The sequence below is a fragment of the Acartia tonsa genome, chromosome 10 (assembly GCF_053477335.1).
Source record: "Acartia tonsa isolate MP-2025a chromosome 10, ASM5347733v1, whole genome shotgun sequence".
Lineage (NCBI taxonomy): Eukaryota > Metazoa > Arthropoda > Copepoda > Calanoida > Acartiidae > Acartia > Acartia tonsa.
This window is the reverse complement of record NC_137269.1, coordinates 13207139-13229532: the sequence shown is the minus strand read 5'-3', so window position 1 is coordinate 13229532 and position 22394 is coordinate 13207139. Positions and strand designations below refer to the sequence as shown.

Sequence of the window (22394 nt, the reverse complement as noted above, 5' to 3'; positions counted from 1 at the left end):
TGAAACCGGCAACTTCGTTTTCTTTCCATGATCCAAGGATTTTAGTAAATCATAATTTGAGTTGCGCATCAATTTTTCCATCATTGTCTTATCCCTTAAAATCCCTGCTTAAAAGTTCACTTATTTATGCTTAATTTTACTTGTAAGTTCTTTCAAACATTTTATCTAAATAACACCCATACAGGTAGGGAAAGTGGACTGTTAATTACACTAGGACCCAATGTTTTACAACCACAGTTTCTTATTCGTCTGCTCAAAAACTTTGGGTACTTTCAATAAATTTTTGTTGGTTCATCAACTAGCAGTGTCCTGTCCTACCGTTTCAACCAATAATTTTATTCTGCTGAAGAGTTGATATTGTCTATCGTCATTTGAGATGCACATAAATTTGACTTATACCTTAAGAACCCTGCCCCCACGCATTTTTATGGGGGGGGGGGGGGAAGGCAAATTTGTCCATTTCCAAGAGAGAATTATCAGAGGATAATATCTGTAAACCTAATTTACTGCTCCCTCAGTTTTTTGATAAACTAATTTGAGTTCATTATCTCTAATATAAAGCAATAATTTATGTCTAGCTCACAAAATAAACATTCACAAATAGAATACATTTCATTCGAGACAACAAATTTTTATTAGAATTTTAAAATCTAAATTTTAAACCTTTAATTTGTAGAATCAAAAACCTGGATTTAGTCAAATTAAAATCAGGGTGCATCAGCATTAGACAATGGATTGATATGCATTCTTCCAAAAATTACCCATTTTTAGTAGATTAAAATAATTGATTGGAAAGTTTTGACTTTACAATTTTGAAATCCAAAAATTGAATAAAAATTAAAAAAAGAATTTAAGCCAACGAATAAGATAACGTAGTTATGAAACTTTGGGAACCAGTTCAATTGGCTTAAAAAAAAACTTTAGGTGCTTCTATAAAATTGTATTTGGTTGGTTAAAAACTAATAGTATCCAAATTTTTCCACCAATGATTTTAATCTATAGAAGCAGTAATTATGTTTATTATTATGAATATACATCAATTTATCATTCATTGTCATATCCTAAAGATCCCTAAAGTTATTGTAGTACTATGAGAGCATGTTCTATAAATGTTAATTAATATTTCTTATGATATTGATAAAACAATACAGACTAAGAAAAAAAGGATATCTATAACAAGAAGGAGTGTATAGCAAGGTAGCCCAGCTTTTAAATGGTTTAGAACCAGTTCGTGCCTAGCAGAAAATAATTTTATTATGATCCGTAGATAAATTTTAAAAACATTTTCATGATTTATATGATTTTTAATTGGCAAATCCTTATAAATATGTCAGTCAAGACAATTTTTCTTTGTTCTTGAAATTATTGACTAAAACATATGGGGGACTGCCATTCACACATCCAGCAAATTTACAGTGGATGTGTTTTCGCCAGTGCAATGGATGTATTTATGACAAACTGAATTTTTACTGTATACATGACAGTAAAATCAATCATATTGCTATATTTTTTCTTGGATGTGAAGTGAGGAACAGACAAAGCTAATTGTAAAAAAAATGCCTTTTCTTCCATAGAAATGATAATTGTAAAGTTGTACAACAATTACTCTACATTAGGGAGCATCTGTACTAGGCCGAGGACCCACGGATATTGCAGTGTTGTAGTTAAGAAATGTGACTAATTGATATATGTATAAAGTTCTTTCCCTCCAAGTGCCTAACGAGCACAGAAACCATCCAAACGCTCGATTAGGTTTAAAAAATAAGACATTTTAAACTTATATTTGTGTCAAAACAAAATTAAAGGCTCTGAAGTAAGTATAGACAACCCTAAAAACTTTTATGCAATAAAACCGATTTAAGTGCTTTGGTTGGGGCATTCTAAATTGTGAAGCGTATCTTTCCAAATTTGAAGACAGGTTTCTTTTCTCCAACATGAACAAATCATGAGGTTGTCTATTGAATATGTACGATTATTACATGTATTATATATTCATATATATATAATATTATGTATGATTAATGACTCTGAGGTCTTACATCTCTGTTATTTATCTCAATACACATATTACAGGCTATACAAAAAATATATTCAATTAACTCTTTTTTTAGAGGGATGGAGTGGACAATGGTTTCTAAATTAACCTGCACCCATTGTTCCATCCACTAAAAATAGCTAATAATGTTAGAATTCTACAGAAATGAGTCGACGACGCTACCTTATCTCTCCCTTAAAGACCCTATATTTATTTAATCAGTCAGTGACCATTTTTGCTTAAGTAATTCTACATCTTATGTTTCTATTTAATAACATTTTCAAGCTTTTACATTATACCTTTTTTTTGCAAAAAAATAAACAAGAATGACAATATCAATAAGCAGCGAAGCACAAAAAATCACAGATGGACAAACTTACAAATAGAAATATAGATATGACGTTTGGACAGAGTAGGTATATGCATTCATTTCTGAAAAAAAAATCATAAACGGTTTATAAAATAAATAAGTATAATTTTCTTTAGTATGACCGACTGTCTAATTTTAATAACAGCCAAGAAAACCACATTTCCCCCGGACGGACATAGAAAGAATTATAGAGTACTTTCGCTACTAAAAAATACCCAATTAAAACTTTATTTTTTATATCTTCAATGGACTTTTACAGAAAGTTCAAAAGAACACACAATTTTTTTTTGCTGTATAAGCGAAGCGTTTGATTCTTATTAGATGTATAAAAAAAAACTTTTTACTCGCCCCGTAATTGTATTGTATTATAGAAGAAAAAGAGTGGATGTTTATTTTGTCTAGAAAAAATAAGGTTCCAACCATTTTTATACAGAAAAAAAGTGGACGCAGTCAATTATAAGTTAGAGATTTATGTGTGAACTTATATTACAACAGCTTAACAAGTCTACAGCTTAATATAAATACAAACTTTGTTTGCTTTTTAAAAAAGTATATAAGCATTATTTTAGACAATTATGGACTAATTAGACTAATATATGGTTTTATGACTCTCTTTTTTTATGATAATTCAGTATAATTTCTAATTCTATTAAGATTTTATATCTTTTTAATTAATGAACATATAATAAGCTGCATTTTTTTGGCAGAATTCAGATACCTGCAATTGTATGAAATCGTTCCCAACACTATAGAAATCATCATGCAGAGCTTGAAATCGATAAGACAACTCTAACAGAGCTATACATTACGTATGGGCAAACGATCGGATGTACAGACCCTAATTATGGCAAATCTTTGCTTTTTTAAAAGGAAAATTTTCTTACAAAAGAAATATGCCAAGATTGAAATATTTGAGGAATCTTTAAGATTGAAAACTCAAGGTCCAGTGGTTATAAAGATCCTAGTGATATACAGACGGACATTCTAACATCCTGACACTTCCATTATGGGTAAGCATTCTCTGAAATCTTTTTTTTTCTAACAAAATGTTGGTAAATATAAAATGTGGCCAAATTGATGATAATCACATAAATTGAACAACCTGTCTCTCCGTAATAGAACATGATGTATTATCATATACTCTTCTCCCAGGGCTGTGGAGCCTTGTTATTGCTGCGCTTTTTATAGATGTTCATTTTTAACAAAAGTCAAAAAATTTTACCCACCTTCCCTTTTCTAAAAGAAATTCTGGCCATTTTTAGTTTTGTAGATTAATTTAACCATAATTGTCCATTCCCTCCTCGAATGGCCCCACATCCCAGTGACTAGCTTAACTATGGTGAAAAAGGCAAGAAAATAGTGAATCACACTGGTACCCAAAGTTTTAAAACCACATTATTTCATTCTTTGGATCATAAACTATGGGTACTTTTATTAAATTTTGATTGGTTGCTTCCAAATAAGTAGTGTACAAACTTTTCAAGTATTGTTTATCTACAGAAGGGGTAATTTTGTTTATCATCATGGAAGATGTATATATATGGTATATTATTTTCGTCCATTGTCTGATCCCTTAAGATCCCTGTGAAAAAGGTAAATGTTTGGGCTGTTGTAAGTAACCGAATTCCAGAGTACATAATCAAGATAGAGGACACAAAATCCCTAATCTAATCAAGGTAACATAGAGAAGGAAAAACTTACTCTAAAAATTAAATATTTCCATAAAATTAATTTTAAAAACTTTGCTAAGTTCTTCAAATAAAACAGCAAAAACCCTCCTAACCACTGGGAAAACTCCAACACTGTTGGGTTCTATCCCTCCTTACCTATCCTAAAAGTTTATTTTCTTCGGATCATGGAAAGAAAAAGAATTAGCGGATTTCGTCGTATTTTCACAATAGCTTTTCTCCTATTTCTAGCATCTGCGGGGGGTTCTATCCCTGCGGGGCATTCATTATAATTTACCAAACCTAAAATAACCTATCTAAAGCTACTGTGAAATTGAAATTTCCAAATAATTTATACAAAGAAGTTGTATCAACTTTTTTGCTTTTTATTTAAGATAGCTAGCCGGTCCTTTCAGTAAGTAGTAGATGTAAAATTTTTCATAGAATTCAGATATGCAATCGGTTTTTTTGTAGACCTCTTATTTTTTAAGTAATTTAAGTTTTTAAAAAAAATAGTTAAGTCGGTTTTAAGGTACTAAAACGCAACAAAATAAAAGAAGAAAATGGCCAGTATGAACAAAAATAGTAAGATCTTTAATTTGACACCTTACTTTTAAAATTCTGTTGAGTAATTATTGAAAAAATCTATTTTTTTAACCTCGGTTTAATAAAAACTTTAGACCTAAATATTTTCTCAAACAGACATAAAAACATGGGTTCATATATACCTTTAGAATCAGAAAAATATTACGAATCTATTCTAAGCAAAATTGAAAAAGTTTTATAAAACTATAATAAAAAAAATAAGTTTATTTTAAGAATCATAATTTTCGGCTTTAAAGGGTTAGCTTGAACCAAACCTGAACAAAACCTAAACAAAAGACAATGCAATGTAGCAGATATTTTTTAAACACAAGAAACAATAATGTATTTTTAACTGCATTGTTTTGAAGTTTATAAACAGACTGATGCATATTTGTTCATAATTTTTCATTCTTTACATGTTCTTTAATATCACTATATTTATTGTAGTATCTGTTGTATATATTGTATGAACGTTCTCCTTTTTTTCTGGCAATTCTATAGGTTAATTTTATAGATTAAGCTTCCTGATTCGTCAATTTTTGCGATTTGTGATTGGCTAGTTTAGTAGTTACAATTCTTAAAATAACTTTTTTATTTTTTCTATTTTTTATTACAATTTTTTTTAACTTTTTCAATTTTGCTTACAATGGATTCATATTATTTTTCTCATTCTAATGGTATATATGAACCCATATTTTTTATGTCTGTATGAGAAAATATTTAGGTTTAATGTTTTGATTAAACCGAGGTTAAAAAAATTGATTTTTTCAACAATTACGCAACAGAATTTTAAAAGTAAGGTGTCAAATTAAAGATCTTACTATTTTTGTTCATACTGGCCATTTTCTTCTTTTATTTTGTTGCGTTTTAGTACCTTAAAACCGACTTAATTATTTTTTTAAAAAACTTAAATTACTTAAAAAATAAGAGATCTACAAAAAAAACGATTGCATATCTGAATTCTATGAAAAATTTTACATCTACTACTTACTGAAAGGACCGGCTAGCTATCTTAAATAAAAGGCAAAAAAGTTGATACAACTTCTTTACGAGTTTTAGAATAGACTCATGAAAGAGCTTGAAAGAATGAGTTAAAATTTTGATTAATTCTTAATTTTACTAATTCACGCGTTACTTTTTAATCTCTGCATTAACATTCTATCTAATCTTTGATTAAACTATTTAGAATTCAGCTGCATTTTTTAATTTTAACTTTATTGTGTTTGGTACTAAAAAGTGCCTATCCCCCCAGAATGTGGTTGTATAATGTACATATACTGAACAATGTTGTTTGTTTACAATGATGGCTATGGCTACCAGTGGCTGGATGGTGCTTTCACACAAAGAACCTTATTTTGCACTGATAAGCACCCCCAACCCTCCTTATTTAAAAAAATTAAAATATGGGAGTGGTAGTTTTCCTTTTGTTAGTTTATTATTATAGGTTAGGTTAGGTATGTTAAATTGCATTTTAAGTAGCCTAGCCGAATTAATTCACTGTAGGTATAGGCCCATCAGGGCTGAATATAGAGAAAGAAACTAACCCCCTCATCCCCATTTTAAATTTTTTTGAGGGGGGGGGGGTGACCTCAACAGGCATTTTGTGTGAAAGCAATGGCTTGGTCACTGTGATATCTGCTTACTATGGACTTTTAATCCATCAAAGTTGAATGTAGTTACTACACAACAATTTAAAACTACAAACATATGTTATGAATATCAAATGTAGACTCATTTTTTAAACAGCAAAGTTGTTTATTAAAGTGTTATTTTTTGTAAAATAAATTCTACAAAATACAATACATGTGAGATGAACAGAATTTTCATTTTGCCAAAAATGCAATAAGCATGTATCTTTTATTTTTGTCACCCCTTTACAGTCAACTTTTTTGTCCAAGGACCCATAGTGTGGTTTCTGGTATTACGCAGACACCAGCTTCATACCTGTAAACATAAAAAGTTTTATAGTAAATAAATAAGGTACATTTATTTACCTAAAGTAATTAGATTCTTAGCTTTTAAACACACTGGCATTTAAAACATCTGTAGTATAATCTGAAGGCTTTATGCATTGATTGCAGTAAAATTTTGATTAACAAATCATTTCTGATGAAGATGAGAAATGTATAAAAACATAAACTGTACTTATAGTGTTTTTAAAATTTGAAAACACAATAAACAATGGACGAATAGACGGATGGACATTATGAACTATAATATTATTTTTTCCACCACCCCTAATCAGACCAAATACGGCCTTACCAGATAGACATGCCGGGAAAAACATGATGCTAAACAAACAAATACTTATCAAGAAAAAAAGACATTGCAATGAAGGAACTTTACCTATAGGCATGTTTTCAGTAGAGTATCTACTCTATCATAATGATTATGAATAAATTTAAAACTACAAGAAATGAAAGGATATATTATCCTGAGTTTTTAAAATTACCAAACCAATCTATCAGTATGTTTTTTTTTATAAAAATTTAGCAGTACATTTTGAGGATTTTAGTCGCTTAATACATCTAGTTTCCAGTTTCTTACGAGTGCTTAAAGTTTTATTTTATTTATAACCATTTTGTAATCTATAACTATAATACTTGTTTATCTTAAAGACACACAAAAGTTTACAATATTCCCAATTTTGTATTTTGGTTAGCAAATTATATGTCCTTTAGCTTTCATAACTTTGGACATAACCATTTCTGTTACGTCCCTCAATTATTTCTAATTGTAAAAAAACACAGAAATTAATTATTATATCTTTGAGAAAGGTTAAGAAAACAACATACTAATTTGATTAAATAAGCATAGTGTTTACGATTAAGATAATTACTGGAAGACTAGGTGTAAATTTGGAATTCCGGTAATAAAAAGAAATATTTCTTTAACTATTAACTCATATAGCTAACCCATTTTTGTAAATTATGTAGCTAACTATCTATATTTTTATCAGTCAATCACCTATCTATTCTCTATCTATTTCCAGTTAGAATAGCAACATCTATGAACATGACTAACTCTCTATCTACCGTTCAAACAATCTATCTATACCAATTCTATCTATTTATCAGTCCTATATACTTAGGAAAATGATTCTACTTACCTACCTGTCTATCCAGCCACCAAACTATCCATCTAATTGCCTAACTATCTACCTTTCTATCCACATAACTATCTATTTGTCTAGCTATCTATCTCCAGACACAACATACTTGATGTAATGATAGTTTGAAAGAATCAATACAAACATCACCGCAATTTCCAAGTAGATTAGAAAATACTAAAAAAAACTATATATGTTATTTTTCACTTTTAAGTTTCTTCATGGAAACCTTTAAGAAAGATATTTGAGCATACCAAACGAAATTAATTCGCTTAAAGTTACAATAATTATTGAAAAGCTGATTATTTTCACACAACAATTTTGCAGATATATTATATATTCCTACTTAGTTCAGATTTCTATTTAAGGTTAGGTGTGAGTTTTGTTTTTTTGTTTTAATATAACAAAAATATGATTACTTTAAGAGGGATTGAAAAAGAAAGAGTACAGCCTGGTGGGAAATTACAAACATCAGGTTCAACACCATTACCACTACTTCAGACAATTTATCAGGGGTCTAAAGGATACTGAACCAAAATATAAAAAAAAATCCATCTGCAAGGAAAAAAAAGCTTGACTTTAGTTTACTAAACTAAAAATGTTTATAAATGGACGGAAGGCTACTATTATACAATAATGAAAAGCATTATATTCTGTAATTACAGAGGAAATTTGGAGTTTTTTCTTTAGGTGCCCTATACCTGAATATTCGTGGGAAAGGAACAACTTCCATAAGTATATATATGTAGACAGGGGTGTGGTTATCAGGAAGAGGTATGGTGGAGTCGATGAATAATGATGTTATACACAGAGAGAGAGAGAGAGAGAGAGAGAGAGAGAGAGAGAGAGATAAAAAGAAAAAGCAATAAGGAAAAGTCAGTTTTAGATAAGGTCAACATTTTGGTGAAAGGGATTTTTAAAGAGTTGAGTTTATCCTCATATAAAAGTTATAGAATCTGTATCTGTCTGTCTGTTGTTAAGGCTTTACTAACTGCAAAACCGATATATTGCTCCTTTTCAGCGAAGCTTTTTAATGGTCTAGGAAATGTTTATAACTATTGTACGGTAGGGTAATTACAACCTCAAGGGCAATTGGATCTACAAAATATCTTTCTTCTTGTAAGTGAAATTTAAAGGGCTTCTTCCCCTGCCCCCTTCCCGAAAATTACCCTACAGATATAGCCTTAAACCGATCCTAAGACTTTTGATTTAGAATTAAAATAGCGCAAAATCATCATTGGAACTATCTAAAGCTTCGGAACAACCGAAAGTGTCATATGTGACGTCATAAAAATACGTATGTAATTCATCTCTCTTTTGAGGGTTTCTTTTTCCACTTCTTCTCCCATTCATCCTTTTTAGACGTATTCTATGACGTATTTCATGACACTTTCCGCTGTCCCTGAAGCTTCTCTAGATTATTTTAATTTATTAGATCTACGGCATGTTATAGACAAACATCAACCAAAACTATGTTATATGATTTTATATTAATTATTTCAAATAGAGTTATGATTTTATTCCATTATGTTGTTCTTAGGTGTATATTTTTACCCTATAAGATGAAATTGTTTTTTTGTAAATTTAAATTTGATATATCTCAATTTACAAAATTGTAAGATTCAATATCTAATCGATCCTTTGAGACTATAGTTCATGGTGATAGAATAGTTTTGTTGGATTTATCCAGGGAGGGAGGGGAAATTGGACTGGAAATTCCTCTGGTACCCAAATATTTAAAACAATGTTAACTTTATCCTTAGCTCAATAACTTCTTATACTTTTATTGAATTGTGATTGATTGGTTACAACTGATAGTGTCCAAATTTTTAAACCAACAAATTTATTCTTAAGAAGGTGTTAATTTGTTTTTCATTCATTGTCCTATTCCTTAAGATACCTGGATTTTCCTCAAATATTCCCAATAAACTTCGGGTACTTTAATAGAATTGTAATTGATTGGTTCAAACCTACATAGTGCCCAAACTTTTTAATCAATCATTTTCATCTACAGGAGGTGTTAATTTGTTTATCATCATTGGAGATTTATATCATTTTAACATTCTTTGTCGAATTCCTTAAGATTCCTGAATTTACCTCAAATATTCCCAATAATCACACTTGGCTAAACCACCACTGGGTTAAACTTAAAACCATATTTAGACAAACTTTGTTTATTTGTTTCTCTTTGGAGCAGGGCTCGGCAGCCGCGGTTAAGCAGTTTCAAATCCGACAAAACAAGTTTACTGAACGATTTTAGAGTCATGATAGAAAGAGGTTCAGACATTAAGTTCATTTTGTATTTCATAATTGTAGAATATTTTTGGCTGCCAAACCTGATTTTAAGTCCTTTTAGACATTAAAATGAGGCCAATGTTTACAAATTATGTAGGAATTTATGAATTTTAATATTCTTTACATTAAAAAAACATTTGATAATATATTTAAAAGAGAAATTACAATTCAAACATTTTTGGTATCTTTAAAACATATATTTTTGTTATAATTTTATTTGTCAGTATAGAAATTGATTATTTTATGACCTAAAATATCTAAACAGCGACCAGTGAATATTTTTTTTGTTTTCGGTTTTGGGCGGCAGAACCATTACGATGTTTCCACACCATTATCTACCTAGATTTGTCAGGTCACGTGATACACATTTAATCACACACCACACACACACACACACACACACACACACACACACACACACACACACACACACACACACACACAACCAAACACAAACACACAGAAAATAAAGTATGAAAATAAGCAGATCAACATTGGAATAATATTTGGAAAGATTTATTGGAATAAGGTTTTAGTGGTGAATCCATAATTTGGTCGAAATAAACATTCTTACTTTTGCATGAAGCTTTTAAGAGGAGGAAATAAACAGGAACGCTTACATGCATAGCACCCAAAAGATGGCATCAAATCAAAATATCTTAAATACAGATAAGCTATAATTTATCACAATTGATACAGAAATGGAAAACGAGTCTGTATGCGTGTTAACAAGTGAGAATGTGTTTATGTACCTATTGACCTCACCTACCGACTGACAGACTTATAACTTCTGGATTTTGAAAAAATATCACAATTTTTGGATGAATTTCCAATGTCATTTTTAGCACTAAATAATCTTTATTACTTTGTTTTGTTGGTCCGTCTCAAAGCGTTATTTGTAACAGACTGTCATATTGCTTATTGACTAATTTCAAAATGTAAAACCTTCATCGCTTAAAATTAGGATTGTGTCCAAGTTGTTCACATAATGTATTCTAAATCTCTCTTTGAAAATACAAACTTTTTCTTGTTTATGTATATTTTTAAAAACAATAATTTTTCATTCCCCAGGGATCTTAAGGGATAAGAAAATTGATGATTGATTAATATACCACCCGTTACTCAAATCATGATGAACAAAATTACCTCTTCTAAAGATTAAAATTGTTGATTGAAATGTTTGAACACTGTTAGTTTGGATCCAAATTATCACATACCAATAAAAGATTTTGAGCCAACGAATAAGAAAACGAAGTGAAAAAAAAATTAAAAGTACCACCAAATTTACAATCCAGTTTCCCCTCCATACCTCTTTATGGCCATTTTCGGTATCTTTAGCTGTAGACAAAGATAAAGACTTTCCAAAAAAAACAATTGATTCTCTTTAAATGAAGAGTAAATATCTAAATTGAACTTTCTTGGTTTATCTAACAATAAAATTGTCCATAAAAGTCCTTGAGATATACGAAAGTCATGGACTAATGAGCTAAAAAGCTGACAACGTTTTTAGTTTTAAAAAGTGTTTGTTAAACATAAATGATATGAAACTCAAGTGACAAATCGGACTCTACTTTTAGTTTCGATTTTAAAAGAAAAAGTGAGTTGAATTTTTTTTGAGGTTGTGAGGTTTTTTCTGGGGGCCATTTTTCTTGGGTTCAAGGTCCTCTCCACTGGAATTTTAAGAAACTTCACTTTTCTATGGCAATTGATACCTATTTCAATGTTCTATAAATTTTTTCCATGTTTTATTTCAGCTATTTAATTTGTATTATTAGTAACTTGCATACTCTAACGTTCTATCTATTTATTCTATGTTTTTATTTCAGATATCTGATCAAGACTTTTCTATCACAATTGATACCTACTTCAATGTTCGTTGGAGGGATGAACGACTGCTCACACAAATGGAACCCAAAACACAGGTTTATATTTTACTATTTTAAGGTTAATTCATAAACTTTTATTTTTATGCTTTTTTGAAAGATTCATTAAAAGGTATATAAGAGATGCTTTAACTTTGGCCATAGTAGTTAGCAAGAAGAATCGTGTACTCAAGCCTAACCGATATAGAAAACTGCAATTATTATTCTAAAAGGCTTGAAAAAACCTATTTTATTAGTAGTCCAAGCTACTGTATAGTTACGGTCCGTCCGTCCATGTAAGTTGTATAAGATTGTTAGTCTTTTTGTAGAACCTTCATTTAGGTATTTTACTATTTCAAGGCTATTTTACGACCTAGCTCTTTCTACATGAGCGCCAATTGAAGTTTATGTATTTTAAAATTTGTTTAATATCCCTTATTTAACTTTTTTTGTAATTTATTATCTAATGATGAAATTATTTAATTGGCAGAAATAATCTATTTTGCATATGATATGTAACATCTCATTTTGATTGATATAAAACTGCATACTGCAAAAAAAATTGAACAGGCCTCAAATTATAATTGATACACAATTGCATCATAAAGATGAAAGGCTAGCCTGGACACAATCAAATTTACATTCAATATAGACTGGATCGAAAATACAAATATTTAGAAAATTGTTTTCATAACAACTATGTATATGTTCAATCATATAGTATGATTCTGTAACTTATATTTTGGCTAAGTTAGTAATGTTTTAAGAAAAATTATTCTATGTTTTGGTACAGGCTTATGCAAATAGATAATGTATAATAGTGACTTATGTAGAAAAATAAATTTGGTAAAGGCTAATAGAAAGGATGAAGGGTAATATCACATTTTCATTTCAAATATATATTTGGTACAGGATAAAGTAACCTATGAAAGTATGACTATGATCATACATATAAGAAAACAATTTGGTACAGGCTAATGTAAATGATGAAGGGAATAATGATACTTACAAAGGAAATCAAATAGATGCATTTAATTTCATATCAAAAGAGAAACTCTAACTTTTAAATTGTCGTATGACAGATTTGTTTATGGACGGGTGTTTAAATTTATGTATTTTTAGGCTTATCACGTTGCGATTCCGCTCGTCGTTGGGTAGTGTATGGGTTCGAACCTCGGCTCAACACCGCGTCGCAAATGTTAAAACTGGTTCCAGTCAGAATGTTTAATCTTTCAAGGACAACAATCATTACTAGGGAGTAAGCTTATTTGTGTATTTTTTTCTGCGAGTGTAAGAGTGGACCGAATACTGCCTTAGGAAAATATCCAATCTTTTCCTCCAAAAAAACTCACGTAACAAAAAAAATAAAACTACTAAGACAATGTTGCATAGTTTATCTTTATTTGAATGTAATGTGTATCAGAGGAGCCACTGAATTTGCTATGTCGAAAAAAAACACCACATACCTTGAGAGAAAGTGTAAAAAGTGAAATAATTCTTGTAGTGTACCTTCCTAAAGAAGCTATTTAATTGCTCTTTAATTGTTCTTTTTCTGGGCAAAATAATTCTTAAGAACAGTCAATAATAAAATGTTTGAAAGTTTTTTTTATGGTCTGGTTTGTTTTCACCAATATGTGATAATTTCCATGGGTTATGTAAAGTGTATCTGTTTTGTGTAGAATGTTGATATTATGGAACAATATTGCATATTTATCAAATACAAATAATATCATTATTGCGCTTTTATGTTTAAATTATTATGATCAAATAATATGTCTTCAGCAGATATAAGCACTTTTACATATGCTAGTGACTGTCCATTAAATTTTCCATTTTTCAACTAATATTTTTCTTTCTTTGTGAGTTGAGCTTTGTGAAAATGTAAAAGATTTTCATGAAATCCATGCTAGGGTAATAGAATTTAGAAATTAATAGTAAATCCGCCAACCGTACTTGGGCCAGCACTAATGAATTATTTATGAACCTAAATATATGACCTATTCATCTATAATTCTTTTTTATACTTAAAATTATGTATTGTATTGTATGAATATTAAATAGACTTCCAATAAGTAAAAAAAACAAATTAAAAAATTAATACAAGTTTATTTAGCCCAGATCTTCTATCCCTTGGGGCTAACAAAGCTGGCTTTATATCAAAGGACGTCCAAGGGGGGGGGGGTAAAGTGGGAATAACCCCCCCCCCCAAACGAATTTGGGGGTGCCGTAGGCACCTCCAAAAATTTTTTCATTTTACCTCCCCAAAAAATTTTACCCTAGGGTAAATTTTGTGGGGGGTAAAAAAATTTACCCCTGCCAACAGAATTCAGGGGGGGTAATTACCCCCCAAGCAAATTTTACCCCCGGGCTTAAAAATCCTTATTAAAAGTAAATCTAGTTGCATTTTTTAAATAAAAGTTGCATTGCTCTGCATACAATTAAAAATGCAAAGCTCTAAAAAGTCAGAATTACAAAACTTTTATCATAAATAAACCAGAAACTCATCTAGAACAAATTGATTTGAAAATATGTAGAGAAATTCAAAAATTTAATATAAAAAGGTCATATTCAAATCTTAATACGTAATGTTCTTTTTTTCATTGTTCATTTTATCATTTTAAAAAGGTCTAAAAATCAAATTTTTAATTTGATTTTAATACAATTGAAATAAAGGTTTTGAAGAAGTACATCCGATTTTTGCGGCTACTTTTTAACTTGAATATGTCTTTATGACTTTCGAGTCATTAAGTCACAATATCATTTTCTTTAATTATTGACGGATAAAGATATCTTAATTAGACATAGGCAAAAATCTAAAGTAAATAACTGAAATATATATCCTATAAAATAATCTTAATTCTTCTTAATATAGCATAAGAATTAATTAAAAATAAGATAAATAAGATCTATGATCAGATCAGTCTATATCTTGGTAAGTCTAATGTGTAATTCAATTCAGGGAGTGAGGGGATATTGGGCTGCTTATTACACTAGTCCACAAAATTTTGTAATGACGTTTTCTTATTTGTTGGCTCAACAATTTTAGGAACTTTTGTTAAATATTGATTGGTTGGTTCATTAAGCTGAGTGTCCAATCGTTTCAATCATTAGTTGTAATCTACAGAAGGTATAATTTTGTGCATCGTCATTAGTGATGTACAGCAATTTATCGGCTATTGTCTTATCCCTTTAGATCCCTGAATTCAATTTCAACTTTGAATATAAAATAGTTTAATTTTGTGTTGCAATGTTTTCTAATGAATTGTCATCAAACAAGGATGATAATATCAATAAGTAACGAAGCACAAAAAATCATGAACGCGAAACAAATACTGACAAAACAAAGTTATTAAAAGAACAGACATTCAGAAGTCATAAGTTAAGAAGTTTAGATATCTATATTTTTGTTGCAGAACTGACAGAACGAAGGACCAAGTAAATTATATACTGACAGTAAATTTAAATTACAGGGTAGCTTCGCTAGAAAAAAAGTATTAAAGTATACATAAGGCGAGCAGCTACAACAAAATAAAACTATTTATATACATGTATATAAAGAAAGGACAAATAAAATCACTAAAAAGTTCCAAACTTAAGCAGTATAGGGAAAGATGATTAATAAATCCCTTCCCCCTAGGGGCGTAGCCGCTAATATTCAATAAAAAAAATTTTAAAGTTAGTCATTTGATGTTAGCCCCTTAAATTATAAGAAAAGGGATATTTAAGAGTTTAATTTAATCCACAAAACAAATTTATAAGCTAACTAAAGTCTCTGCCACAATCGAATCCGCGTGGTTGTTAAGCACTTTTTTTTGCACGCACGTAACCTTAAAATATTTTATTCTTCCATGTGGTCAATCATTATGTCTCTGTAATACTCTGTCATAGATAAAAAGATATGACAATGGACAATAACTGACTCATTTTTGTGGGTAAAATGCTGCTTTTGGTATTAAGATTGTAAAAAGGGTTTTAGATGTATTAATTTCTCTTACATTTTCCTCTTCCTAACCCTTTACATTATTCTTTTACCTAGGATATCATTGGTTGTTTGTCTGTTAAGTGGCAATCAAAGCCATTCAATGTCCATTTCTCTTCCCTACAAACCTACTCAAGTATTTCTGGACTAATAGTCAAGTAATGTAGTATCAAGGAAATAGAATGGTATTTTTGTAGCGCTCAGTGAATAGGGTCAGTCCGTTCGTTCACAGGAAGGGAGGGGACATTCGGCTGTTTAATACAATAGTCCCCAAAGTTTTAAATAGCGTTATTCGTTAGCTTAACAAGTTTGGGGAGTTTAATAAGACTTTGTTGGGTTGGTTTATTAAGTTGAGTGTCCAAATGTTTTAACCACCTCAATCTTAAACTGCTCTTTTTGACTGAAGTTTGTTTTTATTTTACTACAGATTTGTATTTGTTCTTAATTAGTCGGTAAAAGTATGTTTTAAAAAATGATTGTTACTTTGTGAGGTAGGTGTCTGATTTTATTTGTGTAGATTCTTAGACAGTAGTAAGAAATATTTAAGCCTGAAATATATCAGAAGCCATACTGCTTCTAAAATTCTTGTTTTTAAAAAATATAATTTAATTATTTCTATTCAATACATCTATCATTCTTCCTTTCTGTCTATTATATCTATCTACCAAACAATATATCTTTCTGTCTATCCATTTATCTATCTATCTGAGTGCCTAGGTGGTAAGCTCTAGTTGTGAGGAAGGGTTAACAGCGGTCAACTTATCCACCTACTTTCTATCTAACTACTATCTATTTAGGAGCTAAGCTCTGGTGGTGAGGAAGGGTTAACAGCGGTCAACCTGAACGTGCTACCTAACCTTTGGATACCTGATATAGAAATTCTAGGTTAAAAACAAATTCATCTTATTCAATCTTATTTCTGTATAAAAAATCTTAAATGGTAAAAATCAAGAATGACAACATTTATCAAAGCAAAGCTTTCAAAGAAAGGACAAACGCACAAAACCACTTGTAGAGTGTCAAAACTTAATAAGCAGAACATTAATTTGTTAGTCTAAACAAAAATGTATATTAATTTGTTGCAAAACTTCGTAAGTACAGGATGCAATAAGAGGACATTCTCTCATTTTTAGGATTTGATTATAGAGATGCCACATTTATAATACTTTACCTTATTGTGCTAGGAATCATTATTACAAAAATTTGATGATAGGATAATTATATCATACAAAATATTGTTGTCAAAAAGTTTAAAAGTTGGAAGATCATACCTTTTTTCCTTTTAATGCCGTTTTTATGCCAAAAATAGGTACTCAATATTTCCCTTTCCTTGATTTTCATTCTTTGTCTTTAAAAATATCATTTATCATTTTATTTCAAAAGTTTCTACTTTCTTTTTTAATTCATTTGGAAACATAGTTTTCTATAACTTTAAATTATTTTTATTAGTGGCTCTGACTTGTAAAGATATTTGTTTTTAATTTCCCAGATCTTATGTCCTTTGAAACACACAAAGTTCTTTCAAGATTAGAAGGTAATAATTTTAGTTTTAAAGCTAGGCACAGTGCGTTTAAAGGTGCTTTGACTTTTGTGTCAGAACCTAAATTGGGACATAATGCATTTCATTACCCTAGGTTAGGTAACTTCATTTTCATCCACTAGGAGTTACCGCATAATCATGACAAGAAAAGCATTTAAAATTTTGAACAAGTTTGCTTTTATAAAGTTCTTCATAAAACCACTCCTTAAGTGAGTTGATTCATGGCCATTTTTATCATTTGCTTTGCTAAGGTCACGGAAATTCAGACTGAAATAAATCATATATAGAGAGATTTTATGATAGACTTTATAAAAGCAAAGTTGTTCAACATTTTAAATAAATAATATTTGCTTTTCTTGTCATGATTATGCGGTAACTCCTAGTAGATGAAAATTGAACTTGAAATTTTCAAATCTAATTTTCTCAAAAACGACTGCATTTTAGATTTTGTTAAAAAGTGAAATGAAGTTACCTAACCTAGGGTAATGAAATGCACTATGTCCAAATTTAGGTTCTGACACAAAAGTCAAAGCACCTTCATATGCACTGTGTAGGGTGAATTCGTCGATTAAATACCAATGAAAACAAGTAGTGAGCTATAGAGTAGATGCTCAATGGTCATCAGATTTATCACACTGAGAAAATCAGCCGGCAATTAATAATGGCAGCCATTTAGATTTTAAACAAATTATATGCTGGTTGCTTGTTGATATAAGAAATTGTCAAAGTTAATTCAACCGTGTTTCTTAAATTGCAGCCGAGGAATTCAAGTTTACTCCAATTCAATTCTTATTAATAGACGAGCGGATATTTCTAAATAACTTAGTTTAACACTAACAAAGATATTAGAATCATGAGACGTAAACAGCATTTAGAAATGTTGAAAATAAAATTGAAGCTTTTAAAAATCTTAAAAAGCGTTTATTTGCAAGGAATATAAAAAAAAGGATTTTTAAGAAAAGGCTGAGAGATATTTTATGTGCATGATTTATAGCCTATACTTGGGTATTATGGTTCCCTATAATATTTATTATATCTGCACCAGTATTATGCCGGGTATAAAGACTTTCAATTCATTATAAAATTCTCCCCTTCCCCCTATTTATCACTACTTTGTCCATGGTTTTTTTTTTAATTGCAAAATATGCCAAAAACATTACTTTTCTGAAAATCACATCCAAAATTGCATATAAATACCAAACGAAACAATATATCGTAACATACATAAAAACATTCAAAAAAAGTTATCCCAAGTAATCACGTATTAACAGCATATATTAATTTTAATCCACCCCCCCCCCCCTCAATCCTATTGTAATTTTGTTCAGAGAAAATATGTTAGGAAACCGCTTATTGTTAACAAACATATTGTGCATAAATTTGTATAAGTAAATACATAATTCATATTAGATAATATATCATACAATTTTTGTAGCAAAGCAACTCTGTAAGTTTTTAGCTTTAGTCTTCCAGTCCTCAAACCTATGTTCTGTAAACATTGTTCGTGTAAATATCGAGTTATTTTTACTCCTTGTATAAACGTTTTTTGATTGTGCTTCTTTTTCTCAAAGTGCCTATCGGACACTGAACCCCTCACCCATATTTTTTTTAATAATTCAAAAATAAGGAGGGGTGCTCGACTTGGCACTTTGAGAGAACCCGTAAAATATTTTATTATTCTAGGAGTCTGGATAGAGGTACTGTACGCCACAGCTAGTAAAATATATTTATTCTAGGAGTATGGATAGATAACTCTGGAGAGGTACTGTACGCCACAGCTAGTAAAATATATTTCTTTCTAGGAGTATGGATAGATAACTCTGGAGAGGTACTGTACTCCACAGCTAGTAAAATATATTTCTTTCTAGGAGTATGGATAGATAACTCTGGAGAGGTACTGTACGCCACAGATAGTAAAATATAATTATTCTAGGAGTATGGATAGATAACTCTGGAGAGGTACTGTACTCCACAGCTAGTAAAATATATTTCTTTCTAGGAGTATGGATAGATAACTCTGGAGAGGTACTGTACTCCACAGCTAGTAAAATATATTTCTTTCTAGGAGTATTGATAGATACCTCTGGAGAGGTACTGTACTCCACAGCTAGTAAAATATATTTCTTTCTAGGAGTATGGATAGATAACTCTGGAGAGGTACTGTACTCCACAGCTAGTAAAATATATTTCTTTCTAGGAGTATGGATAGATAACTCTGGAGAGGTACTGTACTCCACAGCTAGTAAAATATATTTCTTTCTAGGAGTATGGATAGATACCTCTGGAGAGGTACTGTACTCCACAGCTAGTAAAATATATTTCTTTCTAGGAGTATGGATAGATAACTCTGGAGAGGTACTGTACTCCACAGCTAGTAAAATATATTTCTTTCTAGGAGTATGGATAGATACCTCTGGAGAGGTACTGTACTCCACAGCTAGTAAAATATATTTCTTTCTAGGAGTATGGATAGATAACTCTGGAGAGGTACTGTACTCCACAGCTAGTAAAATATATTTCTTTCTAGGAGTATGGATAGATAACTCTGGAGAGGTACTGTACTCCACAGCTAGTAAAATATATTTATTCTAGGAGTATGGATAGATAACTCTGGAGAGGTACTGTACTCCACAGCTAGTAAAATATATTTATTCTAGGAGTATGGATAGATAACTCTGGAGAGGTACTGTACTCCACAGATAGTAAAATATATTTCTTTCTAGGAGTATGGATAGATAACTCTGGAGAGGTACTGTATGCCACAGCTAGTAAAATATATTTATTCTAGGAGTATGGATAGATAACTCTGGAGAGGTACTGTACTCCACAGCTAGTAAAATATATTTTATTCTAGGAGTATGGATAGATAACTCTGGAGAGGTACTGTATGCCACAGATAGTAAAATATATTTATTCTAGGAGTATGGATATATAACTCTCGAGAGGGAGGAATGAGAAACTGTCCCAATTTTGTATAACTTTAGCGGAACAAGTTCCAATTACGTCATATTTTTCTTTCCCGAAAAAGAGAAGGGGGAAAGAAAAAAAAGGGAAGGGGGGAAGAAAAAAGAGATGGGAGAAAAGAGGTTTTCCCCATCTCTTTTGAAGAGATTTTCTTCCCCCCCTCCCTTTTTCGGGAAAGAAAAATATGACGTAATTGGAACTTGTTCCGCTAAAGTTATACAAAATTGGGACAGTTTCTCATTCCTCTGGAGAGGTACTGTATGCCACAGCTAGTAAAATATATTTATTCTAGGAGTATGGATAGATAACTCTGGAGAGGTACTGTACTCCACAGCTAGTAAAATATATTTCTTTCTATGAGTATGGATAGATAACTCTGGAGAGGTACTGTACTCCACAGCTAGTAAAATATATTTCTTTCTAGGAGTATGGATAGATAACTCTGGAGATGTACTGTACTCCACAGCTAGTAAAATATATTTCTTTCTAGGAGTATGGATAGATAACTCTGGAGAGGTACTGTACTCCACAGCTAGTAAAATATATTTATTCTAGGAGTATGGATAGATACCTCTGGAGAGGTACTGTACTCCACAGCTAGTAAAATATATTTCTTTCTAGGAGTATGGATAGATAACTCTGGTGAGGTACTGTACTCCACAGCTAGTAAAATATATTTATTCTAGGAGTATGGATAGATACCTCTGGAGAGGTACTGTACTCCACAGCTAGTAAAATATATTTCTTTCTAGGAGTATGGATAGATAACTCTGGAGAGGTACTGTACTCCACAGCTAGTAAAATATATTTATTCTAGGAGTATGGATAGATAACTCTGGAGAGGTACTGTACTCCACAGCTAGTAAAATATATTTCTTTCTAGGAGTATGGATAGATAACTCTGGAGAGGTACTGTACTCCACAGCTAGTAAAATATATTTATTCTAGGAGTATGGATAGATAACTCTGGAGAGGTACTGTACTCCACAGCTAGTAAAATATATTTATTCTAGGAGTATGGATAGATAACTCTGGAGAGGTACTGTACGCCACAGATAGTAAAATATATTTATTCTAGGAGTATGGATAGATAACTCTGGAGAGGTACTGTACTCCACAGCTAGTAAAATATATTTATCTAGGAGTATGGATAGATAACTCTGGAGAGGTACTGTACGCCATAGCTAGTAAAATATATTTATTCTAGGAGTATGGATAGATACCTCTGGAGAGGTACTGTACTCCACAGCTAGTAAAATATATTTCTTTCTAGGAGTATGGATAGATAACTCTGGAGAGGTACTGTACTCCACAGCTAGTAAAATATATTTCTTTCTAGGAGTATGGATAGATAACTCTGGAGAGGTACTGTACTCCACAGCTAGTAAAATATATTTCTTTCTAGGAGTATGGATAGATAACTCTGGAGAGGTACTGTACGCCACAGATAGTAAAATATATTTATTCTAGGAGTATGGATAGATAACTCTGGAGAGGTACTGTACGCCACAGATAGTAAAATATATTTATACTAGGAGTATGGATAGATAACTCTGGAGAGGTACTGTATGCCACAGCTAGTAAAATATATTTATTCTAGGAGTATGGATAGATAACTCTGGAGAGGTACTGTACTCCACAGCTAGTAAAATATATTTATTCTAGGAGTATGGATAGATACCTCTGGAGAGGTACTACTCCACAGCTAGTAAAATATATTTTATTCTAGGAGTATGGATAGATAACTCTGGATAGATACTGTACGCCACAGCTAGTAAAATATATTTTATTCTAGGAGTATGGATAGATAACTCTTGAGAGGTACTGTACTCCACAGCTAGTAAAATATATTTATTCTAGGAGTATGGATAGATAACTCTGGAGAGGTACTGTACGCCACAGATAGTAAAATATATTTATTCTAGGAGTATGGATAGATAACTCTGGAGAGGTACTGTACGCCACAGATAGTAAAATATATTTATTCT

The 22394-nt window shown here is 30.8% G+C and overlaps 2 protein-coding genes across 3 annotated transcripts in view; both read left to right on the top strand.

The window, feature by feature from the left end:
• Window positions 1–22394, top strand: part of LOC145329451 (alanine--glyoxylate aminotransferase-like) — a 557715-nt gene that overhangs the window by 329572 nt on the left and 205749 nt on the right. The window lies entirely within an intron of this gene.
• The window catches only part of LOC145329449 (gamma-aminobutyric acid receptor subunit beta-like), a 79643-nt gene that overhangs the window by 11565 nt on the left and 45684 nt on the right, over window positions 1–22394 (top strand). For both annotated transcript variants that reach the window (XM_080173599.1, XM_080173598.1), the window contains exons 4-6: window positions 11888–11983; window positions 16700–16787; window positions 17392–17436. In XM_080173599.1, the coding sequence (XP_080029725.1) occupies window positions 11888–11983; window positions 16700–16787; window positions 17392–17436 (229 nt within the window). The remainder of the gene's footprint in view (window positions 1–11887; window positions 11984–16699; window positions 16788–17391; window positions 17437–22394) is intronic.